The 27,435-nt window shown below is 60.9% G+C and overlaps 1 protein-coding gene across 1 annotated transcript; it reads left to right on the top strand.

Moving 5' to 3' along the window:
- Tnfrsf1b (TNF receptor superfamily member 1B) lies at positions 1-27,009 on the top strand. Its single transcript, XM_077109755.1, has 10 exons — positions 1-150; positions 13,004-13,103; positions 14,675-14,803; positions 15,185-15,334; positions 15,638-15,731; positions 16,067-16,287; positions 16,765-16,842; positions 17,284-17,318; positions 21,135-21,342; positions 25,055-27,009. Exons 1-10 carry the CDS (start codon positions 73-75, stop codon positions 25,330-25,332), a joined length of 1,371 nt encoding a protein of 456 aa, XP_076965870.1. The 5' UTR covers positions 1-72; the 3' UTR covers positions 25,333-27,009.
- The last annotated feature ends 426 nt before the right edge of the window (positions 27,010-27,435 follow it).

Genomic DNA, 27,435 nt, shown 5'->3' with positions numbered 1-27,435 from the left:
CGGAGCGCGGCGCAAGCAGAGGTTCTGGGCACCTGAGCGCGAGGGCGCATCTCGCCGGACCCGCCGCCGCACATGGCGCCTGCCGCCCTCTGGGCCGCGCTGGCCGTCGGACTGCAGCTCTGGGTGGCGGGGCACACCGTGCCCGCCCAGGTGGGTGACTCGCGCGGCCGTGGGGGACAGAGCCCACCGTGCCCATCCTGGTGCCGAGGGGCTGGGAGGACAGGGTCGCCGTCCTGCTCCCTGGGACGCGCCACGCGCCTATGGGGACCATCTGGGCACCGTGGGCCCGGCACACGTGCGCCTCGGGTGGAACTGGGTTCTCCGCAGCTCCGCCGCCGCCTTCGGGGACGCACCTCGGTTCCTGGGCCCGCGCGGGCCGGGGCTTTTGGGGCCGAGCAGCTGGAGCCCCGCTAGACCCAGAACCCCCGCTAGACCTAGAACCCCCTGCGGTGCTGGGACAGCCCTTCCCTCCCGCCCGGCGGGGAGGGGGCTGTCTGGGGCGCTGTCCCCACTGCCCAGGGCTGGCGCCCTCTTCAGAAGACTTCCTCCTCCGCGCCAGGGCTTTGCTGTTTCTTAGAAATGCTTGGGCTGCCTGTCGAGGCTGCGAGCCAGGTGTGTAGCGAGCCGCCCCGTTGCCCCTGCCCAGCTCCTCCCGGGACTCCCCTGATTGCGGGTCTGTTGGTGGGCCCGGGACAGGCTGCCGCCAGGGGCCTCCTGGGCTGGCCATCAAGCAAGGCAGAGGTGCTCTCCAGGGGGCCCCAGGAGGATGAAGACAACAGAGACCCCGATATTCAATATTCACATCACACCCACAGTAGCAAGGCCGGATCTCTAGGGGCTGGGGGTCCTGTTTCTCCGTGGCTGGTGAGATGGGCTAACCTGGTTTTATGGAGGGAAAACCAGGCCCTGAGGGCTTGGGGGTCTTTGGAAGGGCTGTGTGTGTGGGTGCTCTTTTCTCAAAGGGCATCCCTGCCTTTCTCCCAAGGTGTGTCTTCCTTCTTCCTCATGAGCCCACCCTGATGGACACAGGGTGTGTTGACCTGTCTGTAGGGTGGAGCGTGGAGATGGCATTGGCTGCTATGGTGACAGGAGGTGACACCACGATCCAGGGCTAGGGAGCCCAGTTCTCCAGGAAAGGGGGGGGGGCTCTTAGACTAGAATTGACTCAGTGGGTACCAGGAGGGGTCCTGAGGGGCTGCCCCAGGGGAGGTCCAGGGTGGCCTTTGGATCAAGACAGTTCCAGCTCTGAGGGCCGTGTGTGAGTTGTGGGTGGCCTGTGGTGGCCATCCTGACTGAGGACTTTGGGTCTTGTCACAGGTGCTGGCCTTCCTGCACCTGAGCTGGGGCCTGCCTGGGTGAGCCCCTGGCTGGCATGTGAGCTCCTGGCAGGGGATGAGGCAGGCCCAGGGCCTGCAGGACACCAGCTGAGGGAGTTGGAATTGCTCTAGGGGTTTCCCTCGCTTCCTGCCTGAGCACCCCGACTCCCAGCTCAGATCCCTGCCTCCTGGGACGGTTGCCAGACTCCTAGCCAGGCTTCTGCCCTTGCCCCTACTCCCCTTGACGGAGACCCTCCCCAAGCCTGGAGCACCTCTCTGCCTCCAGGCTCCCGGTGGTCAAGACAGAAAGTCCCCACGGACCCCAGGCCAGAGTGAGGTGTCTGCTCTCCCTCCGCACCCCTGAAACTGATGGCCAGGTGGCCCATGTGAAACCTGCCTTTGTCCACGCTGTGGCCTCTCCATGGTCCACCCTCACCCCATCCCTCCAGGCCATTAGTACTTGTCCCTCTCTGGGACAGGCTGTCTGCATTCTCCCACTGGGATTTTATCTGGTCTTTGAGTACATGGCCTTTTGTTCCCTTTGAGGACACATTCCATTCTGTATCCCAACCCTGGTGTCTAGAAGGGTCCTGAGGGCTGGACTGGGGCTTCTTCCTTCTCATGATTGGTACCACGATGGCTCCTGGTGTTTGGACACATAAGTGTTGGGCACTTTGTCTCAGAATCACACTGAAGCCTGCCTTCCGGCGGCTCCTAAGAGATGGGCGCTGCTGTTCCCTTTGAGAGATGTGGCAACAGGTCCAGAGAGGTCATGGCACTTCCGGCCATCACCGAGCCGGGGGTAGGGATGGGGCTTGAGTGCAGGGCTGCCCCAGGCCTGTGTCCCCACACCTGCTCAGCGGGGTTGAGCTGTGGAAAGAGCCCCCAGGAGACCTGAGTGGCTGCAGGTGTGGCAGGCTCCCCTGGAACAGCTGCATTCTCCAGTCGTGGGAGGCACCGCTCCTTCGGTTATTCGTCCATTTGCCAAATCAGTGCCAGGGAAGCTGGCGGGGTGGGGGAGAGCTTGGTGCCCTCTACTGCGGATGGCAGGGACCCTGATGTCTGGGGAGGCGGCTGGGGGCTTCTGCTTGCCTCCTCATCAGGAGCCAAGCAGGAGAGAGGCCGGGGGCTCCTGAACTGGTCACTGGAGTGGAGTCCAGGAGCTGAGGCACCTGCTGGCCCTGTGGGCCCTTTCCTGCTTCCACCATATCTCTGTTCCTTTGTCCCCTGCCTGATTTCCCTGTTGGTCATCTCTGTGCTGACTGAGGATGTGACCTGGTGATCGGGCATCCCTTCACAGGGCAGTGGCCAGATGGCCAGGCACCCTCATGCAGTGCCAGTCACTCACCCATCCCCACCACTCATGGATGCCTACTCTATGCCCAGCCCAGGGCCCTGCTCTGAGGACCCCAGGCCAGTCCTCCAGGAGCCAGCCTCCAGGAGACCCCAGACCTCACTGGCTCCACCCCAACTGCCCTTGCTTCTCATCTGTTTTGTTTCTGCCTCTGTTTTCTCATCTCTTCACCTGGAGAGAGAATTCGCCTGGGATTCTTGTGTCAGAGAGTGGCCCCGACTCTTGTCTTGTCCTGGGCCCAGCCCAGTGAGTCCCTGGAGCACTATCCTCCAGGCCTGGGTGACACTGTGGTTCTTCCCATCCAGTGCTTCCTAGAGGAGCACCCAGAGTGTTTGTGTGTCGGAAGGGCAGGCGCTTTGCTGCCCGCCTGCTATGCTATTTGGCTGCCCATCAGCTTCACCCTCCCTGTTTTGCCAGGTTGGTGCTTTTCTGCCCACCTCAGGGCCTTTGCACTTGCTTTTCCTTTTGTTTTGTGTGGTCCCACACCGACTTCTCCTATTCTCACGCCCCCATTTCCTTCTGCTCCAATAAATCACCTGACCTATAAGCCCCAGCAGGTACCCTCATCCCCGATCTGCTTTATTTTCCCTGTTTGTTGTTGTTGTTCCGGGGATGGAACCCAGAGGCACTTACCTACTGAGTAACTTAGCGAGACCCCTGGGGATGTGGCTCAGTGGTGGAGTCAGCTTTGAGTGGGTTTGACAAAGGTCCCAGATTCAGGGTCCAGTGGGGGCTACGCTTCCCCAGGAAGGAGCTGGGCACTCCCACTGCTCACGTCCCTCCGCGCTCACCTCAGTGCCACTGGGTTTGGCTGGAATGTTTCTTGACAGTGCCGCCAGGTTCATGGCCGCCTGTGAGCTGGCTGAAGCCGAGGTGCAGGGCCCCCAGGCAGAGCTGGGCTCCTGGGTTTCCTGCCCGCTGCCCCTGGGCGCGCACACTGGCTGTGCCGCAGAGGTCAGGCCCTGCCCGTGCTGGGATGCTGGGAAGCCCGGCCGCCCTGTCCCCTGCAGGGCCCTGTCTGGGAACCCACAGGTTCAGGGAAGTCGAGGCGTTTTCCTCGAAGAGCCCCCCGAGTCCCCAGAACAGGTACTTGCCCCCGGGCCCTGGTTCTGAGTCCTGCCCCACCACCGTCCCATCCCCCCAGCTGTCGCCTGTAGGCCCAGCCCCTGGACCCACGGTCTTTTTCCACCAGGACACCCTGTGACCTCACAGCGGGTGGTGACGCCACTGTGGTTTGGGGCACTCGGCTGAGAGCGGGGAAGGAGGAAGTGTCCCTTCAAGGCGCCGTCATTCAAGGCTCGTGGCAGGAGTGGGTTTCCTTCTGCCTGGGGGTGCGCGTGCGGCCGGCCGAGGGGGTGGGGGCGGCCGGCCTGAGGCTGCAGCTCTGTCCTCTGCCCCTCCCGCCTTCCTGGGGTTGTGCACCTCTGCTCCTGGGGGCCTCCGCTGCTGCTTTGTGGCTGTTGCCTGCCGAGGTTATGAGCAACCGATTACTGTGAAGAATCAGAAGGCCTGCCTACCAGCGGTCCACACCTGGAGTGGGGTGTCCCCTCGCAGCCCAGGAGGCCCCTGCCCCACCCCGTGTTGGTAGCAGACACTAGTGGGTCTGATCTGCTGCGCATAGGGACAGCGAGGCCCCAGGCTCTTGTTCCAGTGAGCCTCGCTCTGTCCTCTGGGTTGGCCTCCGCTCTCTGGTCAGAGACCCGGCAGAAGTCCCCAGGGGGCCCTGGTTTCCTTTGCTGTCCAGAGCAGCTCAGAATCTGTTGCAGTCTGACCTTGGCCCGCAGGGCAGCTGAGGGGTCAGGGAACTGAGTGAGCCTGAGGGTGAGAGGGCACGGGAAGGGATTTCGGGGTGGCGGGCAGTGTGTAAGAACATCTTCCCAACGGTCGGGGGAGGCCTCCTGGGAGAGGCCCGGCAGTGGATGGAGCGGGGCTGGGCCTGGGCCAGTGCTGGCCAAGCCTTCAGCTCAAGGAGAACTTGGTCCCTCGTTCCAAGCCTCGGCTACTCAGCCCCAGCTTGAGGTCAGCCTGAGGATCCTGTGAGCCCAGGTGCCTGCCTGGGTGGTGACCGGGGGGTCAGGCTGGGCGTGGAGTGAGGCCCGGGTGGCCCAGCTCTGGACTTGACAGTGGTTCTCCCGGCAAGGGCTCCAGCCCTGGCCTCAGGGAGCAGGACTCCTGCCAGCATCCTAGCTGCTCTGCCTCTCCTTCCTCCTGCTGACCTACAGCCCTGGCTTCTGTCTGCCACTCTCAGAGGCCCTGGTGACCTTGTCACCAACTGTCCTGGCTTGTGTCTCCTGCTCCTCTGGGTTCACGAGCCCCAATACTGCTCCTTCCTGCTGGTCCTTCCCGCTCCTGAGCTCCCTCCCTTGGCAGGGGTCCCCATGCTTCCCAGCCACCACCCCTCCCCCCGTGGATCCGCCTGCCTCCGGCTGCTCTCAGACTGTCTTGTCACCTTCCTGAGTCTCCCCCCATCACGCCCTCCTCAGTGCCCCTCAGGGAACTCCCCCTGAATCCTGGGAGGGGCAATGGGGTCCCAGCTGCGGTGGTGGACGGGGAGGTGTGGAGGCAGAAGAGCAGAGAGGAGGCTGGACTGTGTGCAGGGCCAGTGGTGGCCCAGGAGGCTCTGAGTGGGTCCAGTTTAGAGAAGAAGTGACACTAATTATATTTGATGACCGCAGCCCCTACCAGGCACAGTGGCACCTTCCTGTAATCCCAGCTACTCGGGAGGTCGAGGCAGGAGAATCACAGGCTAGCCTCAGGAACTTAGTGAGAGGCCCTGTCTCCAAAAATAAAGGGGGGTGGTGCCCGGAATGTAGCTCAGGGGTGAAGAGCCCAGGTTTCAATCCCCAAAACCAATTAAAAAAAAAAAAAAGAATTTGTAACAACTCTAATTCTGGTGTACACTATTCTCAGTCCTATTCTATGCATGAAAAGACTGAGGTTTGTTAACCTCCTTTGTTTATTTATTTATGTTAGGATAACACAGAACTGTCTGCGTGCATCGCTCAGTGGGGTGCATGTGCTCAGCACATGTAAGACCCCGGGTTCTCTCTCCAGCACCCACCAATACATAAATAAAATTAAAAGAAGGAATAAAAATAAAACCACACAGAAAAGCAACCTCTTCAAGGCTGCCTGCTCAGGAGGGAGGCAGTCTGGATGCAGAACCAGGCCTTCTAGTTTATATTCTGTATGGAGAAGGAGGCATTGGGAGCCATTGATTTTTTTTTCTTTTTTTTTTTGGTGGTGCTGGGGATTGAACCCATGGCCTTGTGCATGGGAGGCAAGCAAGCACTCTACCTACTGGGCTCTATCCCCAGCCCCCATTGATGATTTTTGAGCAAGGGAGAGACAGGCAGAGAGTGGATTAGGAAGACCACGGTGGCCTCAGTGTGAAGCACAGATGGGATGGAGAGGCTGGAGGCAGGGAGGCCCATTAGGAGGCCGCGGCGGTGGTATAGGTGAGGGTTAGGACTGGAGAAAGCAGCAGAGCGGGAAGGAGGTATGGGAGGGAGGAGGAGTAAGTGGCCTCCGGACTGGACCTAGACGTAGGGAGGGGTTCTGCCCCCCACCTCATCTTACAACAGAGGCCCCTCTGGCCTTAGATCTCCCCCCGCCTGAGCTGAGCTACCTGATCCTCAAGTGTTCCGGGAGCTCTTGTTCAGTCAAGGCCACCAGGGTCACCCCAAGCTGGGCCCCCTGGCTGGAGTGGACATGACACTGGGCAGGGCTGGCTGCCCACCCATCTCAGGTGTGGGAGGGGCACTGGGGGCCTGGACCCCCAGGCCTCCTGGCTCTGCTGTTGGCACCTTTCAGGACCCCTCTGCTCTTCCCGCTTTGGTCCCGTGGAACCACGTGTGTCTCTGCTGCTTCCCATCAGGGCTGCGAGGTGCTGGGAGGCTGAGCGCTGCTCCCAGGGGGCGCTTCCTGGGTGCCAGGCAGGGCCCAGCTGTTGAAAGCACGGAGCCCCTCCATCTTCCCGCCAGCTGGGGGTGGGTGACCGCGGCTGGAGGTTAAGCTCAGGGTCTCACTGCTCACTGGAGGCTGAGGTTCTACCCCAGGGTTTAGACTCCAGCCACCGTGCAGGGCTGGGATCTGAAAACTGCCCCTCAATCTGCCCCCCTGGGAATGCCCCCCCCCAGGACTCCCCCAAGCCCAGCTCATTTTAAATAATTGGAAGTTAAGACATGGGCATCTGCCGAGCCGTGTAGCATCTCTCAGGCACCTGCTGGGGTGAGCCCTGGCTGGGGACAGCAGTGAGTGATAAAGGTGACCAGCGACAGGAAGCCTCACTGCCTCCAGGCACAGTACCCAGACCTTCATGTGGGTTGACTTGTTGAATCTTAGCTGCCCTGTCCCCTTTTATAGTTGACAAAACAGAGACAGGAGAGTGGCAGAACTGGGTAAGGCCAGGTGTCTGGCTCAGAGCTCATGGTAGATTGTCAGGGAATTGTGGCCCCTTGAGGGGGACACAGGTGAACAAAGTAACTAAAACATGGTCTGGCCTGGGCAGTAAAGGGATGGGGTGGCCACAGGAGCCCCCAGGAGGGGACTCTGACCCCGGGTTTCCTTGAGGTGGTAGCGGAGGGTCAGCCCTGCGGGTCACAGCAGGGGTGAGAGGAGGGTGCTGGAGCCAGGAGCTGCTCTTGGCCAGAGACAGTGACAGGTGCTAGCAGGGCCGGGCTCACGGGGCACCCAGCTACCTAGAGGCTGTGCTTCGGCCCCAGGGCAGTGGGAGCCCGTGGAAACGCTCACCGGGGGCCAGTGAGGAAGGTGGAACAAAGGTGGGGGAGAGAGCAAGGAGGTGGCAAGAGGTGCCCGGGTGCCACCTAGGGGCCAGGGGAGGCTGAGAAGGGCAGAGCCACGGGCCTTGAGGGAGACAGCAGGGAGGGTTGGGACACCTCTGTCACTAGACTGAGCATTGCTTGGAGGCAAGGACCACGCCTCGGCATTCTTGTACCTTGTCACACAGCACAAAGGCTGGCCCCAAGAACTGGATCCCGGCCCAGGCTTCCTGTCTGCCCCGCTCACATCACAAGCAGCAGGCCGGGGGTGGGACATGTCACCCATGGACTGCCTGCCTGTGATGTGGTTGGTCTTTCCTGACTCAGATGCTGTTGGTCCCCATGATGGCAGGTGGGTCTCCAATGTGACAGCCTGGCCTGATGTGGCTGCACCCCACTATCCACAGGGTTCCTGCAAATCCCCAAGATCAAGACTAAGCACCTCTGCTACCCGCCCCCACCATGCCCCAGGGCCCTGGGGACCTGCCATGCAAATGATGTGGTTTCTCTATTGCTTGAAAACAGTTCCCACACGCATGGGGGTCCGCGGGTCCTCGGGTCTTCGGGCAGGTGCCTCTGCCTCTCTCCATAGCCATGGTATCTGCCCCGAGGCCCTGGAGACAGTCACCCAAATGTCCACACTTGCTTACTGCGTTCTTGAGAGTCACCCCCTCTGGGGGCCCCTGTAAATTGAGGAGTAGGACAAGCCCACAGGGTGTAGAATTGGGGGAGAGCAGGAGGCAGATGGAACTGCCACAAGCACCTCGTCTGCCTCTTATCAACTCCTCAGCCTCAGACAATTGGCTTTGATTCTCCCGAAGCCTCCATTTCCACATCTGTAAAATGGGGTCATGCCGGCCTCATGGCTTTGGTGCAGGGAACAGGATAAGAGGAAGCGTGTGAATGTGCCCAGCACCGTGCCGCACACAGCAGGCGCCTTTCCTGGGTCTGAGCAGTGGCGGTCAGTCCTCTCAGCTTAGGTAAAGGTCAAGTTGAAGGAGTGCTCTCTGCCCGCAGAGCCTGAGGCTCCCCGCTGCCGCCTTCTCCCCGTTGTGACCCCTTTCTGCCTCGGCTGGCAGATCCCATCCCGAGGGGCTCTCTGGGGGAGGCTGGCAGTGCGCCTGCTCCCAAGGCAGGTGGCATCTGGGGATTTCTGGAAAGTCAGAGAGCCACGAAGTCCCCAGGTGCTGTGTGGATGGGGGCAGAGGAGCAGGGGCTGCAGCCTCACGACTTTCCCATGACCCCTCCCGGTGGTGGCCGCTTCCTCCTCCCCAGGCCTGCCCCCATTCCTTCCTTCCTCTATTTATAAACAGAAAGAACTGACAGCCCCCCTTTGGCTTCTGGCAGGACCTCGGTCTGTGCGCAGGACAAATCACCAGTCCCAGGCTGTCCAGGCCCCGAGGGGTGACATAGACCCCCAAACCAGAGAGACCTGTGCAGCTGCCTGGCCCCTATTGGCCAGTCTCAGCCAGCCTGGCCCTGTCCCCCACGGTGCTCTGGGAGTCCTCTGGGGTGGGAAGAGGCGGGGCATGAGGGCTGGACCCTGGAGGTCTGGTCACGCTGGAGCTTTGCCCTAGCAGGTCTCTGAGGCTCACTTAAATTTTTTTTTTTCGGGTGCTAGATATTAAACTCACAGGTGCTTACCCTTGAGCTGCATCCCCAGCTCTTTTTAAAGTTTGAGACAGGGTTTACTAAGTTGCTGAGGCTGGCCTCAAACCTGCGGTGCTCCTGCCTTAGCCTTCCAAGGTCCTGGGATCACAGGCGTGCACCACTGTGCCTGGTCCCCAAGCTCACTGTCTTGCAAGGACTGGTAGCCACATCATCCTCTGACGGGCCACTTGAGACCCCAGCCTCTGCATTTTGGCCATCTGTTCCCAGACTCTTATCCCCTCCAGTGTTCCTCCAGCAGGCCCACGGGAGGCTGAGGCCAGGGGAGGAGCTGCAGACGTTAGGGTGAGGGATGGTGTCCTTCCTTCTTTCCTTCCATCTGTCATTATCCTCTGAAACCTCTGTCTTTGTCATCACTGATCAGCCATCGTCATCTTTCCTGTCTCTCTTCTCCAGTCCCCTCGCCGCTGGCTCACGATTCCTCACCGTTCAATGGTGCTCGCTCTCCTCAGTGATTTCCAGATTTCCACCGGGTTTGAAAGGCTGTGTCTGCTGAACGCGCTGACAGAATCGCGTGCAAGCCGTTGAATTTCCTCATTTTACAGTGTCACATCCCCCGTGGGCGGGTGGGGTGTGAATCTGAACCCCCCAACTCAAACAAGGGAGCTGGCGGCCCCCTGGCCCTGCGCCTCCCAGAGGCCGCTGCCACATTCTGGGGACTTTTGGGCCCTCCAGCTTGCAGGGTCCCTGTGGTGTCCCTGAGCTCTGAGGGCTGTCATTTGGACTCCGCCCTGCTCCGAGGAGGCTGCTGGAGGGGTGGAGGGAATGACCTTCTGTCCTGCTCAGGGGCTTTCTGTTCCTCATTGTTTGGCCATGAGAGGGCTGAGGGTTTTTTGTTTTTTTTTCTTTTCTGTGTCCCGAGGATAAACAGGCCTGGAGATTGCTGGGGGACTGAGGCCTGGACAGTGGGTGGGTCACCAGCAGCAGGAGGAAGCCGAGGAGGCTTGTTCACAACAACTTCCAGACAAGAAAAGAACCTGGGAGGAGGAGGCTCGGGCCGTGCCAGGGTGAGAGCCCAGACTTGGCCACGGCAGGGCCCTTTCCCATCAGGCCTTTCGCCCCTGACGGGAAACCTTCCCCAGACGGAGCAGGATTTCTCTTGGCTGCCTGGAGCTGCCCACGTCCCAGATGAGCACGGTTCCCGTAGCTGTGCAGGGGTGAAGCCATGGGGGGCAGTGTTGTCAGGAGCCCTGGGCTGGCACCTCAGCTCCTCCCTGCCCTGGTGATGCTGGGGGAAGAGGCAGCTGGCGGGGGCTTAGTCAGAGCCCGGGAGCTGCTCCCACTGGGAGGGCCAGCGTGGGGCCTGGGGGCAGGCCGGCCCCTGGGGCAGTTAACGTCCAGTTGAATGGTCTGTGCTGAAGGAGCTGTGAAGACAGAGGGTCCCCAGGTGCTGTCCCCCCGGCCTGCCCAGGCCACCCTGCTCCACCATGGGGCTGAGTAATCAGATCAGATCGCTGGGCAGCAGAGCCCGCGGTCACCGCAGGGGCTCCTTGCTCTTCCTCCTTCTCAGTACAGCTTCTGGGCCCCGAGATCCCCCCGCCGTGGGAGTGGAAGTCAGCATAGTGACAGGCCCCCAGGAGCCTTGGCCACCAGCAGTGAGGCTCCACACGCTGAGAAGCTTTGCCTGGGAACCTGCTGTGTCACCTGGCTGTGGGGGAGGAAGTCCTGGGATTGCGTGTGCACATGCGTGTGCTCGTGGACCCCTGCACATGCGAGTTCCCGAGTTCCCAGACGGCTTTGCCGTTGCTCTTTCAGACTCTGGGTGCTGCAGCACGGCCCGCCTCCCCTGCCCAGCGAGCTGCTCTCTCCCACCTGGCCAGAGCGGACTGGGCCTGGAGGGGCAGGGTGGCCTGGACGCAGGCTAGGGAATGACATGGCAATGAAGCCCCCTGTTTAGATCGGCCACAGCAGAGCCCTGTCCATGCCAGGCCGAGCAGAGTGTCCTGTCATCTGGAGGGTCACCTGGAGAGTCAACCCGTGACAGCCCTGTCCACTGGGAGCCATGAGGGAGGAGGGTCAGGATGCGGGATAGAGGTGATTCCTGCAGGATGGGGGTGGGAGGCTGCTGGCTGGCTGAGGGCCCTTCGGAGGAATTTGCAGAGGAAGCAGGAGATAACTCAGGCGTGGGGCGGGAGGAGTGCGGACTGCAGCCGGACCCAGCCCCGTGGGTCGTTGCCCCGTTGGCGTGACGCCACGAGCAGTCAGAGAGTCAGTGTTGCCCGCCAGGCTGAGCTGGGAAGACGGCTGGGTCGTGGGCCACTCGTCACTCCCTGTGGTGACCCTCCAAGCTGGGCTGCCCTGACTCCCAGGCAGTGCTGTGGACAGGGAGAGAAGACAGCAGGAGTCCCACCCCGCTTGGATCATGGGAATTTGGCCTGTCTCCACTGCCCGGTGGTAGCTGGCATCTTTCTGGTGGTTTGTTTACAGCTGATGTCCAGTGTGACTGGTCAGCACTCGTGTTGTGTTGGCAAATATTTTGAATATCTCACTTGCTTCTGTGTTAGGAATTAGAGTCAGAGAGGTTGAGGCCCTTGCCTAAGGCCACTCAGCTGGTGAGTGATGGAATAAGGAAAAGAAACCTGGCCTCTCTGACTACCCTTATCTGTGGAGGCCCCATCTCACTTAATAAAGGTTTATTGAGCTCCTGCCCACACGTGATTGCTGCTGGTGGGACACCCGCCAGCCCTCAACTCTGACCTACGGCCATCCTGGTCACTCCAAGGCGGTGTCTGGAGGACTGCCTTTGGGTGTGTGCGTACAGTCAGTTCTTGGCCTGGAGACACACGCCCACGCCCACGTTGGACTCCCGTAAATGCCCAGCCCCGGGGGTGCTCACGGCCTGCAGAGGCGGCTGATGGACACCTACCCCTGAAAGCCCGGATGGCCCGTCTCAGACATTTGAAAGGAGGGGCAGGAGAGGGGTATGTGGTCAGGGCCCTGGGACAGGCACAGGGGTGAGGTCACGCAGAGACCCGAGGGAGGAGCGCTCTGAGTCTGTCCGTCTGTCTGGCCGTGTGCCGTGGAAGTGCTGTTTTCCTCTCTCCTCTCTCTCTCTTCTCTTTCATTCCTTTGTTTTGCTCTCTCTTCCTGGAGGCGGGGGCCCAGTACTGAGATCATAGGTGGTGAAGTCGGGATTAAAGTCCTTCTTTGTCATTGGCCCTGGGACCTTGGGCAAGTGACCTGCCCTCCCTGTGCCTCCGTTTCCTGTTCTCTGCGGTAGCCACAGGAAGCAGCCCTGCGTCGGGTGGCCGGGAGGTGGGTCTTGCTGAGGTCCCACAGCTGAGCCTGGGCAGGGGTCTGTGACCGGGATTTAATGGAGAAGGGCCCTGGGGCAGCAGGACAGGCAGGGGACGGGGCGAAGCAGGGCTGAGTGGGGGCAGCTGGAGCCAGGTTTGGCTTGGTTCCCGGGGCTCCGGGCTGGGAGGTGCACCAGAGTTGGTCCCATCCTGAGGCCAGGGAACCGAGAGCCCTTACCAGGTGACAGCGGCTACCAGGAACGGCCACCCTGCTGGTGACAGGGATCCGAGTGGCGCCCGAGTCCCAGAAGCCCCCAGGATCACAGCACTGGCTGCAGGCATGTGCATTTCCCCTGGCCGCTCTCTGCCCGCGGGCTGCAGGCTAGGGCAGGACCACCCCAGCAGTCACCCTGCCAGCGCTGCCCCAGCAGTCACTGTGGCAGCCCCGCCCTCTGGCTCTGCGCCTCCACCTGCAGACTGTGTGCTACACTGAGGATGGAGGTGGAGGAGGCCAGGCCGCCGCCGCTTCCCCTGCATCCCACCCCGACAGGTGCTCCATCAGGAGGGCAGCGCTCACAGGCAGGATCTGGGTGCTGGGTGTGGGGACCGGCTGCCAAGCTGACGGCTGTCTCGCCTCCCCAATTGCAGGTTGCCGTGGTGCCCTATGCCCTGGAACCTGGGGACACGTGCCGGCAGAACGAGTACTACCAAGAGACGGCTCAGGTCTGCTGCAGCAAGTGTCAGCCTGGTAAGGAGCAGCCGCGGGGCCTCTTGGCTGGCTGGGACCCTGGGGCGGTGCCCTGGAGGGCGCTTGTGTTGAGGGGTTGGGGGCAGAGCCATCACCCTCAATTCTCACTGAACTCCTAGTGCTGTGCATTGGCTGGGCTCCCTTATGCCCCTGGGCCTTTGTACGTGATGTCCTCTCTGCCTGGAGCTCTTCCCAACGGCTCTTGCCGTGGTCAATCCCTTTGCATCCCTTGTGTTAGCTGTCCCCTCCTCTAGGGGTCAGCCTGCTCCACACTTCTGGCTCCTGGCAGCTCTTTTTGCACCATGGGCTTTTGGCCCGGTTTCTCCCTTGGCTTCACTGTGTGCCCTTCCAGGACAGGGACTGTGCCTTCGTCTTCACTGAGTCCCCAATACGAGGCGCATAGTAGGTGCTCAGTGAATATCTCATTCAATGAACCCATTTCCCAGATGGTGGACCTGAGTCCTGGCCCAGTGGGGAGAGCTGGGGAACTGCCCCCCATGTCTGCCCTTCATGTAGCTAGTCATGTTTGTGATTCATTTGTGTAGCATTTATAAAGCACCTGCTGTATTTTTTAAGTGTGAGGCAGACAGAATCCTTTATAGGGCACCTACTGTGTGTTTTAAGAGCAGGGCAGACCAAATCCTTACCTTGGTGGAATCTGCTTTCTAATGGACGCATGGTCCTGTCAGTAGGTGCTGGGGGGAAGCAGGGCACGGTGGGGCTGGTGGAGACAGACGGAGTGGCCCCTCCGTTTCCATGGCCTGGGGAGGTCTCTGAGGGGATGACATTGGGCCAAGCCCAGAAGGAGGGGAGTGAGCTATGTGGGGAACAGCAGGCCAAGCACAAGTGACAGGTGCTAAGGCCCTGTGGTGGAGCCTGCGTGGCAGGGCAATGTGTGTGGCCCGGGTGGGAGAAGGACAGGAGGCCGGAATGAGGATAAAGAGGCAGGCAGGGGCCAGGGCAGGGTTAGATTTTATTCCCTAAGATGCTGAAAACCACCGGAGGCTTTGGGCCATTAGCTTGTGATGTGGGTAGCAACATGAGTCACCTGTTAACACCCATGGCCACTTTAATAGACACCCGGGAAAGGGACTTTTTCCTTCTGTTACCAGGCAGGGTCTCTTTAAGAAGTTACTGGATTAGCAGAGCACTTAGACCTTGGGGATGGGTCGGGGAGTGATGGCCCCCGGTTTGCCTGGGTGTTCTCCCCCTCCCCAGGCCTCAGGCCCCTGCCCTCACCTCCCTGGGGTCCCAGGGCCACATTCTTCCGGCCTTCCACCCCTGCTGCAGGAGAGTTTTTAAAACTATCAAGAGGGAAGGCCTTGGCCGCCAGTTCTGGCCTCAGCTCATCCTGACAGCAGATGAGGTGTCTGGGAAAGCAGGGGACAAGGGATTTAAGAGCAGGGATTTGGAGGTGCCCGCGTGGAGGAGCTGAGGAGGAGGAGTTGGAACTTTGCTGAAGGCCTTCCCAGCAAGGCTGTGGCACCTTGGGACCCCGGGCCCAGCCAATGAGCCTGGGGTCCTGGCAGAGCCCCACTCCGCTGAGACCACGGTGGCCCTTGTTTCCTTAGGTCACCATGCGAAAAACTTGTGCACCAAGACCTCCGACACCGTGTGTGCCCCCTGCGAGGACAGCACGTTCACCCAGGTCTGGAACGTGGTCGACAAGTGCATAAGCTGCCGGTCCCCCTGCGAGTCTGGTGAGTGGACCCTGGGAGGGGTGGCCCCATCCTCCCTTGGCACCCCACCCGGCACTTCCCTCCCGCAGGGCATGCGTGGCACCCTGCAGCTCCTTACCAGCTTCCGAATGGCCCTTCCCTTCCCCACTTACCAGCCCCTTGTCCAGTCCTCTTGGGCAAAAAGCTCGGGATGGCGGTGGGAGGACGGCGCCCACATTAAGGTTGAGGAGCTGGTGGCACAGGGAGCAGCCTGGGAGTCTCGGTGGCCAGGGCCTTTTGTGCCCTGGGTGGGGGGGTGCACCTGGGTCCTGAGGCCAGCTCCCTGTGGCTCTGGGTTGGCTGGGAGGGCAGAGCAGGTGTGGCAGAGGCAGGAGTGACCCCAGCTCCCTGTCCCTCCTGCAGGTCAGGTGGAGACCCAAGCCTGCACGCAGATGCGGAACCGCGTGTGTGCCTGCAGACCGGGCTCGTACTGCGTGCTGAAGCGTCAGGACAGCTGCGGGCTCTGCCTGGCCATGCGCAGGTGCCCGCCCGGCTACGGCGTGTCCAGACCAGGTACGAGACCCCTGGGCCTCTCCTCCACAGACACCCGTGGAGTCACAGGTGTCAACCCATCAGTCCAAGCCCAGCCAGGGGCATCTGTCCATCCAGCCACCACTCATTCCCTCCTTCAGCACTCCCGATTAGGCACCTGCTGTGTACTAGGGCCTGGGAATCCAGAGGTGGATCGGAGTAAATCCTGAGCTGCTGGAAAGTCAGGAGGTCCTTGGGCCCCTCAGGCTCCCCGGGGCTCCAGGGCAGGGTCCCCTGTGCATGGAGGGTTCAAGTTGTTGACAACTTCCACTTTTCCCCTTGAAGGAACTGCAACCTCAGATGTGAGGTGTGACCCTTGTCCCCGAGGGACCTTCTCCAACACGACTTCATCCACAGACGTCTGCCGGCCCCACCGCATGTGAGTGGCTGAGTCCCTGGCTCTGAAGAGCAGAAGGGGCTGTCCCTGGGTGATGTGGGGCCTGAGACATGAGCAGCTCACCAGCCACAGGTGCCCAATTGCTTTCTGTGGGGTGGTCCCGGGGTAGACAGTGAGCAGGACCTTGCCACGGGAGTCAAGACTAGAGGGCACACAGGGAGGTGGGGTGGGGGCAGGAGCAAGTGGACCCTGGAGAGGATCCGACACACGCATTACTCCCCTGTCCTGGCTGGCCTGGCTCCCACGACTGAGCCTGGTCACCCCAGGCCCCTTGGCCTCTGTTGCCTGCTGATCAAGTCTTCCCCCCCCACCCCCAGCTGTGACTCGGTGGCCGTCCCCGGCACTGCAAGCACAGATGCCGTCTGCACATCCGAATCTCCCAGCCTGAGAGTGACCCCGGGGACAGCCCGCACACACCAGCCGGTGTCTACAAGATCCCAGTCCATGGAGCCCACAGCAGGGCCCAGCGCGGCTCCGTCCACCTCCCTCCTGCTGCCCGTGCAGAACGAGAGCGGGAGCAGCATTTCTCTCCCAGTCGGTAGGCCACAGAGGGGCCTCCCTCTCCCCTCCCTCCGTTCTCTTCCTTCCTCTCTCTGTGTCCCACTGAGAGCCCCCTCTGCTCAGGCCCCATGTGGGTCCGTCTTGGGATGCAGGTGGCAGTGACTGGTTTCCTTCCAGGACCTGGTGTCACTAGGAATCCCGGGGTGGGGTGCCCCAGGGTCGGCTGTTTGCCTAACGTGGAGATGGTCTCATAATCCCTGTTTCTGATGAACCCGTGTGGCCGGGTCATCTTGTTGCCTTTCCTTCTGGGGTGAGAACTGCCCAGCCAGGGGACTCAGACTGGTGGCCCTCAGACAGAGTGTGGCCCACAAATATACGACGGGCTCGTCATTGAACTTAAGGACTCAGGCCTGGTCTGGCTCCTCCCGGGCAATAGCCTGGCCACCGCAGTCGCGGTGCCACTGGGACATGTAGCTTGTCTTTGTGGCCCTCTGAGCGCCTCCCTTCTTCCTAGGACTAATTGTGGGGCTGACAGCCCTGGGCCTGCTGATGATAGGACTGGTGAACTGTGTCATCGTCACCCAGAAGAAAAGTAAGACTCCTTTCCTCCTGGCTTCCCTCCCTCACCCACTGGCTCAGGACGACCTTCGGGAGCCTCCCTGGGCACGCTTTGGGCTCAGACGGACCCGGACCCCAGATCTGGACACCACGGTCCCTGTTCTGTGGGAGCTTAAGCCTGGGCAGAGGGCAGTGCTGCTAGCTTTGCTGCTGACCGGCCAGGGCATTTGAGGCTCTCCAGGGGGACAGGAGTCTGGGGTTCCTATCCAGAAAGTCTGGGGGCACCAGGCCACTGGGCAAGAGCATGCCCAGGAGAGAGCGGGCACTGAGGGCGGGAGGGGTGTGGGCAGAAGCGGGCTGCCAGCAGCTCGGGCAGAGGGAGGAACGGGGCTGGCCCTGCCGGAGAGTTGGGGTCCTTCTGTGGAGAGCCGTGCCCCAGGAAGCCGCCTCCCTGACTTGTCCCCTCTCTTTGTAGAGAAACCCTCCTGCCTACAGAGAGGAGCCAAAGTGGTGAGTGTCCCTCTGCCCCTCCTCAGGTCTCTTTCTGGGCGGGCGGGTTGCAGTGAGAAGCAGTGCCTTCTGTTCTCTTGTCCAGGGTCAGCGGGTACAGAGCCCTGGGTGGCCCAGTGTCCGGGGTTTACACAAGGCTGTTGAAATCTCGTAGACTAGTTTCATTTCCTGATTTTGCCAACAGGAAAGTTGCAGAGCAGGACAGTGATTTACCCAAGGTCACACAGCCCCGTCCTGGACTCCTGCCCAGTGCTCTCTGCCCCACCCTATGGCATTCTGATGGGGGCCAGACTGTTTCTCATGTCCCCACTCCTCATTTTTTCCTACTTCAGTTCCATGACACTGTGACAGCTGCCTAGTAGCAGATAAAGCAAGTGTCCCCTCCAGGCTGGGCCCCAGCAGCCTGGTTGCCGCCCTGTCTTGGCCAGTGTTTCCCGATATTTGTGCTCAGATGTCCTGTGGGGGTGCAGGAGGCCTGCTTCCCCTTCCCTTTGCCGAGTTTGTGTTGCCCAAGGGTGGACAGCCCCACCCCTGTGCGCTGAGACCCCAGTGGCGGCCCGTGACAGCTGTCCAGGGGGAGAAGACCCAAAGCCTGATTTGTGGTGCTTTCTCATTTCCGTGGTGTGGACGCCCCACATGGCCATCTTCCAGGGCCATCCTGACCTGGGGCTGGGAAGACACGTGTAGGTCTGTGCCAGCGCCCGCTCACCTGAGCCAGGCGTTCTGCCTGTGCTGGATCCTCCCGTCCTGCGGGCAGGGACCACCAGCACCCCTACCCCTTATAGACGGGGAGACTGAGGCTCGGAGCTGAGTCACCCCTGCAGGGTCAGGTGCTCAGGCCGTTGGCAGAACCGGCTTCGACAGGTAGCCTGATGGGCGGCCTCCGCCTTCACCCAGCCTGTTGGACCGGGAGATGTCCGAGCTGCTCCGGGCGCTCCCCCTCCCAGCAAGGCTGCCCTCGGGGTTGGGCACCCTCCAGGGGCCCCGCCCCTTGCTGAGCTGGTGCCCACTCTGCCGTCCCTCAGCTGGCTGGTAGCAAGTTCTGCTGGGAGCCCCGTGGGTGATGTTCCCCCACGAGGCCCGGGGGCGGGATGAGCCGTGAGTCAGCTCGCCCGTTTCTCCAGCGCTTGGGGGACAGTGGCTTCCTCTGCTTAGAAAAGCAACGTCTCCACACACGTGAGCGCACCTGCAGCCACCCCCGACACACTCAGGCGGGCCTCCCGTGGTAACCAGGGCACGCGTTGGCTGGGTGCAGAGTGACGTTAGGCGCTGTGCTGAGCGGGCTTTCTCCTTCCAGTCTCGCTGTGACACGCAGGTCACGTGGTTGTTGCCCCACTTTCCTAGCCCAGGACTCTTGGCCCAGAGAAGTTAAGTAACTTTCCCAAGCTAGCCCAGCTGATGAGAGGGGCCTGGGTCACAAGCCTAGGTGCCTCTCCTCCCCCGGGCACACTCTGACAGTGCCACACCAGGCGTGTGCACACCACCCTGCACACGAAGGTTCCTGGGTGTGTGCCTCATACACCCTCAGCCTCTAGATACACACCCCTCCACACACACAGACAGGCCTGAGGGGCAGCGTGCTTGGCTTGGGAGCAGAAGCTGGGGAGGGGGGTCTGGGGGAGACCCAGGCCAGAAAGCCCCTGCCCAGAGGCTGTGAGGAGGACATTCATTGCTCCCTCTCACTGACCAAGCTTGGAGCAGGACTGCAGGATGGGATCAGGCAGTGGCCAGAATCTGACCGTGAACTTGAAATGCCTTCTGTCCCTCAAAACCTGGGAGCCTGGGCCAGCGGGGACTCTGGGAAGCACAGGGTGCAGCAGGCAGCTGCGGCCCTGCACGGGCTGGGCTCCTCCTGCTCTCGGCAGCCGTGTGGTACCGAGCATGGGACTCACCCTGGCTGGGCTGCTGTGGCCTCATGGGGTCAGTCGCATAGGGTCCTGCCAGCCCAAAGGCAGAGGCTGTGGACCAGGCTGGCTTCAGGGAACAGAGGGGCTGCAAGCTGGGGACTGTGGTGATTGGCCAGCGAGGAGCAGCCCCAGGAAGGGACAGCAGTACTCCTGCCTCTGTCAGGCCACATCTGGAATTGTGTCCCTCTGGAGGGAGGTCCGAGGGTCTTCTTGCTCTGGAGGGCTAACAGGCCTGTGAGGTCCCCTGTCTGTCCCCATAGCAGATGAAGACTCCGGACTATCCCTCTGTCCCTGCAGCCATAGGTGCGGCCACCAGCCGTTCAGTCCTCTGTTCTCATTCTGCCCTGTCCCTCTCCCCTCCTGGGTAGGTCAGCGGCCCTGGCACAGGGCCCCACAGAACCTGACCCTGCTATCTCCTTTTTTCATGGGATCCAGAGCTTCCCCAGACCTGAGGCAAGGCCCTGAATTCCTGCTAGTCAGTGTGGACAGACTCGCCTTGGTCTGGAGTCTCCCGATGGCCCAGCCCGGGTGTCTGGAGGCAGGGAGCTTGTCTTGAGCCTCCAGACCTGAAACCCCAGCCACCCAGAAGTGGCAATGTGGCTTTAGCCCAGCTGTATCTCATCCTAACCATGACCTTGGGCAAGCGACACAGTCGTTTTGTGCCTCCGTTTCCAAACCTGTAAGGCCAGGGCAGCACTGGACTGTTGGAGAATCTGTGGGGACGCTGTCTGGAGGGCCCTGGGGCAGTGCCTGGCAGTGGGCAGCACTCAGATGCCAACTGGTGGCTTATTAGAAAGACGTTAAGGGGCATCACAGGGCAGCCTGGGGGGCACCCTGGAAAGGGTCACTGAGCAGGGGCAGCTGAGGGTCCCCTGATGACAGGGCTCCCTGCTCCGCACTGATTGATTGGACTCAGGTCAGCACACTTTACTGCCAAGGGCCAGATAGTAGAAGCTTTGTGGATGGTACGGTCTCCGTGACGATTCCTCAAGCCTGATTTCGTAGGACGAAAGTCAGTCGGCACAGTGAGAGTGGCCATGTTCCATCCAACCTTGTTTATAGGTGCTGAAACTTGCACTGCACAAAATGTCATGTGTTTTGGAATATTATTCTTTAAAAAAAAAAAGATTTTTTAAAAACTATTTAAAAACACGAAAACTGCCAGGTAGAGGCTGAGGCAGGAGGATCCCAAGTTCAAAGCTAGCCTCAGCAACTTAACGAGGCTGTAGGCAACCTAGAGAGACCCTGTCGCAAAACAAAAAATAAAAAAAGGGCTGGGGATGTGGCTCGGTGGTTAAGTACCCCTTGTTCAATCTCTGGTACCTAAGTAAACAAGTAAGTGAGTAAGTCAGTCAATAAATAAATAAAAACATGAAGTTATTCTTAGCTCTCAGGCTGTATGGAAATCAGCAGTGTGCTGGACTGGGCCCAGCCGTCCTCCCTCTACTTCTATTTCTGTGTGAAGCTTACTGTACCGCTCGCTGTTCAAGCACATTCGGCTGCTCAGCTGATGATTCTCCCAACAGCCCTGTGACATAGGTTCCTATTCTCACCTTAGAGGTGAGAATAGGGAGGCACACAGGGGTTAGGTGACTTGTCTGTGTTTGCACAGCAAGTGAGTACAGGATTTGGCTTGTGGCTGCTGCCCTGGGTGACCTTAGGAAAGTCGCTTTCCCTGGGTCGTTGTTTGGTGGAGAAGGCCACATGGCCCCTGCCCCCCCCCCCCCAGGCTCAGGCTCCAGCTGGGTGGCTAGATGCTAATAATAGAAACACAAAAAACCACGGAAACTCACACCTCCCAGAAAGTGCTGTGTGTGGAAAGAGCAGGGCCCGGGGTGTGGTGTAGCCTGCAGTGCTGACGGGAGGTGGGGGAGGAGAGGCTGGGGGTTGACTGCTCTTTCTCCCGCAGCCTCACCTGCCTGCAGATAAGCGCCAGGATGCGCCCGGGCTGGAGCAGCAGCACCTGCTGACCGCGGCGCCCAGCTCCAGCAGCAGCTCCCTGGAGAGCTCGGCCAGTGCCGCAGACGGGGGCGCACCCAACAGGCACCGGCCGCAGATGCCCGGCACTGAGAAGGCCCAGGAGTCTGGGGAGGCCCGGGCCAGCTCTGGGAGCTCGGGTAAGAGGAAGGAGCACCCCTGGCTCATCCCGCTCTGTGCAGAGGCCCCTCCGCCTGGGGTGGGATTGTGTCCCTGCAAACCCGTCTTCAGCCAAAAACTTCCTAAGTGAAAAGTGCACTTGGGACTGTCCCAGAACTCCCGGCCCGTGCCCCTGTAGTCCCGCGGCTCGCCAGGTGAGGGGCTCCTGGTCACCCTGAATCGCCCCCAAGCCCCAGGCCCAGCACCTGCCTGCCTGATGATAGTAATGGCTCTTTTTTAAATATTTATTTTTTAGTTGTAGTTGGACACAATACTTTTATTTTATTTATTTATTTTTATGTGTGCTGAGGATCGAACCCAGGGCCTCGCATGTGCTAGGTGAGCGCTCTACCGCGGAGCCCCAGCCCCAGCCCTGGTAATGGCTTTTAACCAAGGCCGTTGGTACGTCAGGCACCATACTACGCACATGACATGCATAAAAAAACCTGCACACCATGGCCATCCTCATCCCCATTTTACAGGGGAGGAAACTGGGGCCCAGAGAGGCTAAGCAGCCTGTTCCAGGGCACACAGAAGAGCCAGGAGTGCCCCCTGGGTTTCCAGGGCTCTGCTCACTGCAGCTTTTTGTGGGTCCCTTTGAGCCTGAGGTGCCAGGACTGTGGGGACCTTGTCCCATTTGTACAGTCTGCATTTTGTCCTGAACAGGGGTCTGGCAGGTGTCACCCACACCGAGTGCATCTGAGAGGCTTTCCCCCAAAGCCCTGGGCCCCACTCCTGCAGTGGGGAGGGCCAGATGACTGGCCCACGTCTCTCCCGCTCACCTGGCCAGTGGGGCCACAGGGACTGGCCATGAGCTTGGTCATTCCAGGATCTGCCCAGCTGCTCTGGGGCCACGGGCATCTGAGCAGCCTTCTCAGCCCCACCGGGTCATGGTTCCCCATCTGGAAATGAGCCATGCCACCTCCTTGGCAGGGCTGCTGAGAGATGAGTGGCACGTGTCCGGCTTGGTGCTGGACAGGGCCCAGCTTCCTCTGGGCCACCTCCAGGCGGGCGCTGACGGCGGCGGTCACCGCACACCCGCTGCTGCTCCCTGGGTGGCACACCCTGCCTCCGGCTGGTGCTCACACCACCCTGCTCCCACCTGCCCACATGAGCTGCCCACTCCCGTCTTCTCCTCACAGCCCACCCGCTCTGTCGGGGCGAGTCTGGTCAGTGTCCCTTGCTCCTGCCTGAGAACTCCCTCGGGGAGGCCCCACCGGGCCCGGCACAGAGCGGGCGCCCGAATGTTTGTGGCACGCATGAGTGAGCGTGCTGCGGACGGCAGCTCTGGGTCTCTGTCCAGCTCTTGGATTCTCTTTCTGGTCTCTTCCACAGGCCCGCGTGGCTTCCTCCTTGGCGCCGGAGTGGACGCCGGCCATGCCTGCCTGTCCTCTTTCCCTTCTGCTTCTATTCCTCCTCTCTGCCTCGACGGCCTCTGCTCTCCCCTGCTTCCCCTCCCACCGGTCACCTCTCCACTGTGGGAACCCCAGAGCTGTGCCCCGTCCGCCTCCACAGTCTCCTTCATCACGGGCAAAGGCCATGGTGACTTTGGGTGACATTTGGGTTCTTCGGAGGCTCAGAGTGGAAATTTCTTTCTGGCCCCACAATTTCAGCCCTTCCTCTCCCTGGTTGGTTTGGGGCTGTTCTGAGAAGAGCAGTGTTGGCCCCGCCGTCCTCCTCCCAGGCTCCCCCAGGTCCCAGAGGGCGTCCAGAGAGCCAGGCTGGATGGGGCACTGGAAGACAACCAGCTGCCCCTTCATCTGGGCACCCGGTGGGACAGGAACAGCAGCAATGGTCACTTCTTGAGGGGATGTTGTATGTGAAGCCCTGTAGTCCACCCTCCAGCTCACCCGTCATCTGTCCCTCACCAGCTAACTAGGAAACTCAGGTGGCCACAGGCGCTGGGCAGGAAGGTGGGGCAAGCTGCCCCTGAAGTCCTTCCTGCCAACTGCTTCAGGAACGTGGCTTCCCTGTGGCCCGCCACGGCCAGCTCTCCTGCACGTGGCTCCCAGGGGAGGCCTTACGTCCAGGTGGGTTTTGCCCCTTGCTGCTGGCAAAGGAACCAGGGCCTCGTGTGCTGGCGAGTGCTCTGCCGCTGAGCGCCACCCCCAGAGCCAAATGTGTGAAGTGCCAATGGCTGGATTTTAAATGGCAGGAGCCAGTTCACTTTAAAACTCTGCTGCCACCCGGACGACACACCTGGCCTCGTTTCCTCCATTCGACACTCCTCTCTGTTACAGGCACTAGGGACATTGTAGGGGACAGTCTGGAAGTCCCGACTTCCAGGGTCTGAGGTCTAGGGGAGGGACCCAGGGAGTGGTGGACAGGATGGAGGGCTAATGTGTCTACGGAAGGAGGCCAGGGAGGCTTCTTGGAGGAAGTGGCTTTTGAGCCGAGTGAGGCCCAAGGGCGAGCCCTGAGAGTAGGCTGAGGCCTGAAGTCCAGGAGGGGCAGGAGGGGAGTTGGCTGGAGGGGCCCAGGGGAGAATTGGAGCAGGAGGACAGGCCAGGAGAGCCCGGAGGGCTGGGGGCTGTTGGGGTCCACGGTTTGCTGCCCAGCCAGCAGTTGCTGGCCACCTTTAAAGGCCTGGCTCTGGGGGCCGTGGAACAGACTGCAGGAGGCAGGTTTGGGACCAGGAGCTTAAACCAGTCACGGGGGATCGGGTGGCAGCCACCCCAGGCAGTTGTAGGGCAGTTCAAGGTACCTTTGACGGTGGTCCCGGCAGGAGTCGCTTATGGGTGGGTCGTGGGCTATTAAAGAGTCCAAGGCTCTGGGTCTGAGCGGCTGGGGGACGGGGCAGGGTGAACCGAGATGAGCAGGAGCAGGTTGGAAGGGAGACGGGCCTGTGCGTACCCAAGTGTGGGTGCTGCGAGGGAGCTGGACACGGGCCAGTGTCCACCCCAGTGAACAAGTGTCACTGTCTCCAGGAGCTGCCCTGGCCCCACAGATACAGCAGTGAACAGGTCAGTCATCTATGCCTGCCAGGGGATACATAGGGCACCTTGTCCCCATTTTACGGCTGAGTGCACTAAAGTTCTGAGGCGGTGAATAACTTGGCCAAGAAGTGGAGGCACAGCAGGGATCTGAATTGTCAGACTGAAGGCAGCAGGAGGCATTCCAGTGAGGTCACGAGGAGCCACCCCCCTTCTGGAATCTGAGATTTATGAAATCCTCCAGGCAGCTCTGCAAGGAGGGAAGGGGCTTGCGGGGAGTGAAGATGACTTGGGGTCAGTGCTCGATTTCCAAGAAGGAACTGTTTCCGGGCAGCCTACAGACACTGTGCAAGGCGGGGACTTCTCTTGGTGTGGCCGGGCTGCGCTGCCTCCAGCAGCTGCTCCTCGCGGAGTGCCTGACAGTGTTGGTGACATGTGCTTCCTGCCCCTCCCGCCCTCTGGCCCTCTGGTTCTCTGTGGGGAGCGTGCGTTCTTGGAACACTGGCACCTGCCCTAGCTCGCTGGGTGGTTTGGGCCGCGGAGGTGGGAACGCTGGTTTGGGCAGATGGGGAGGCTGAGGCTGGTGGCGGTTGGCTCACCTGGGGTCACACAGCGGAGCTGGTATAGAATCTCCGTCTTGGCTCCAGGGAGAGAGCTGTTCCGGCCTGTCTTGTCTGCCTCTTGTAGGAGGCTGCTGTGAAGATGTCCCCCCTCTTCAAGGCTCCCAGACTGACACCCCCTCCCACCTTGTGCCTAACAGAGTCCTCCCCTGGTGGCCACGGGACCCAGGTCAACGTCACCTGCATTGTGAATGTCTGCAGCAGCTCCGACCATGGCTTGCAGTGTTCCTCTCAAGCCAGCGCCACGATGGGGGACCCAGACACCAGCCCCTCAAGCTCCACGAAGGACGAGCAGGTCCCCTTCTCCCGGGAAGAACGCCCCTTTCAGTCCCGGCTGGAGACCCCAGAGACTCTGCTGCAGAGCTCGGAGAAGCCCCTGCCCCTTGGCGTGCCTGATGCCGGCATGAAGCCCAGTTAATGGGCTGGCGTGGACCGTGTCACTGCCAGAGTGGGCTGGCCCCTGCTGAGGGACCCTGGTCCTTATAGACCCCACCCCCAGACTCTGTGGCTCTTTCTGGGCCAAACTCCTTGAGTGACATCCAGAGCCCTGGCCTCGCCCTCCCTGCAGGCTGGGGGAGGGGAGCAGCCAGCATGGTGGGACCCTCTGCCATTTGTGCTGTGTGCCCTTCTCAGAGGGCCCGCCAGGCACAGACCGAGGGGAGCCTGGGACAAGCCCTTGCCCCTCTGGGACCTGTCACCAGCTGGACCTGGGAGCTTGGCTACTGGAGCCCCTGTGGGATGGTTTGGCTTGGTTTTCTGCTAACTCTGACTTTCCGGAGACCCCAGCACCCTCCCCTTCTCAGGAGCTTGCTGGGGAAGAGGGGTGCGGCGGGGACCATCCACGGAGAAAGGACACTTCACCCTGAGTGCCGAGGCCACAGGATGGTCCCAGCAGGGGAGGCTGTGATCAGAGGGTTCTGTGTGGAGAGGAGGCCGCAGCCCAGGAGGGGACGGGATTCCCTCGGGTTAGCTCCAGACTCCTGGAGAGTACCAACTCCACATGGCTTTTTCCAGCGTGTCCTTCTGTACCTGGACATGAACATTAGGTGCCCAGGGCCCCAGCAGGCAGCTCCCCCTGCTGCATCCTGGGCAAGATGACAGAGCTTGGGTGGGTTGTGCTCAGCGGTGGACGCAGGTTTAGCATGCCGAGGCGCCAGGTTCCAGCCCCGCTGCATCTGCATCGCAGGTACCGTGCGAACCAGACGGAAAGCCCCGGGGTCTCGCGTGCCCTCTGTATCCTCCATCTTGGACTCAACGTTCCCGGGGTCCTGCCCTCCTCTCTCGGGGTCTGGTGAGCCATGCCAAGGCCACTCCTCCTGTCAGGGAACTTCAGGGACTGGAAGGTCCAAGGCCCCGCAGCCATCTCTCTCCTACCTCAGCCTGGACCTTCCTTCAGCCTCCGGAGGGGTGTGCTCCCCCCACCCCCTAGTCCAGGGGAGCTGCCGAGCCACCTTGGTACTGTGCCCACTGAGATCCCCCGTGCACATGAGGCGCTGAGAGCCAGTCCTGTCTGTCCTGTGTCGCGGGTCTGCGTGGCCGTTGACGTCGTGTTGAGTTGCCCATCCCCGAGCAGCTGAGGCCGATGGTTTTTTTGCCAAGGACTTCTTCACCATTAGAGGGTCAGCCCGCTCCTGGACCCTGCAGAGCGTGTCCAGGAAAGGCCGTGGCCAGATTCTAGAAGGAAGGGGTTGAGAGGCCAGTTCAGCTCAGGTACTTGGATCCCTTGTGGATAAATTCTACTGGATTTGAACTTGGCAGCTGAGCTGTGGGAGGGTAGGAGAGCCCCGCTGTCACCATGGAAACAAGAAGGGCTTCCCACTCTGAGTCAAGATGTCCCACTGCCTAGACAGCTGGGTCTGTGCCCGCAGCCCACCCATTGCCACAGTGCAGCATGTGTGCCCCCTGGTGGGCAGACCTGGGAGGATCTCGGGCTTCCTTGCGTTGCCCTGCAGAGCAGGGGAGCCAGAGTTGGAAGGACTCTTTCTGGATGTGACTTCTGTCTCCCCACTTGTGCCAACTCACCCCGAGAGAGTGAAAGTTTGCACTGTGTGCCCGATAGTGTTGCCGCTTACAAATAAACTTCTTGTTTGTTTTACACATTGACTCCTGGCTCTGCTGGGGTCTGGGTTTGGGTTTGTCCATGGTCCTGCTGGCCTGCCACCGATGTGACAAGAGATGGGGTCGAGCCCAGCTGTGCTGTGACTGGCCCCAGAGGTCACCCTATTACAGCTGCCCTTGCTGGGAGCCTGGCGGCATTCTTTGGAATGTGAACATCAAGACAGAACTTCCTGCCTTGGACAGACCCCCTGGTCTTTAGGTGTACGCACGCCTCTCGTGCTCTTTTACCCTGCCCGCCTCAGCCTGCTCTTGGGATGCCGGTGGGGTCTCTGCAGGTCTGTCCGTCACAGGCTGCCCTCAGTCAGTGGACGGAGGCTCCGCCCACCAGAGCCCCACTCTGTGCAGCCACACATGAAGCCCATCCCTGGGTGCTGAGGTCAGCGTGGGCTCTGGGACAGAGTGG

The sequence above is a fragment of the Callospermophilus lateralis genome, chromosome 7 (genome assembly GCF_048772815.1).
Source record: "Callospermophilus lateralis isolate mCalLat2 chromosome 7, mCalLat2.hap1, whole genome shotgun sequence".
Classification (NCBI taxonomy): domain Eukaryota; kingdom Metazoa; phylum Chordata; class Mammalia; order Rodentia; family Sciuridae; genus Callospermophilus; species Callospermophilus lateralis.
Note: the sequence above shows the minus strand (reverse complement) of the source record. Positions and strands in the feature narration are given on the sequence as shown.

What these genes read in the sequence shown, in the direction of transcription:
- Tnfrsf1b (XM_077109755.1), top strand. Translation starts at nt 73, where the DNA reads ATGGCGCCTGCCGCCCTCTGGGCCGCGCTGGCCGTCGGACTGCAGCTC. An exon ending in CTACGGCGTGTCCAGACCAG is followed by an intron (nt 15,335 to 15,637) that starts GTACGAGACCCC and finishes TTCCCCTTGAAG; the next exon opens with GAACTGCAACCTCAGATGTG. An exon ending in CAGCATTTCTCTCCCAGTCG is followed by an intron (nt 16,288 to 16,764) that starts GTAGGCCACAGA and finishes CCTTCTTCCTAG; the next exon opens with GACTAATTGTGGGGCTGACA.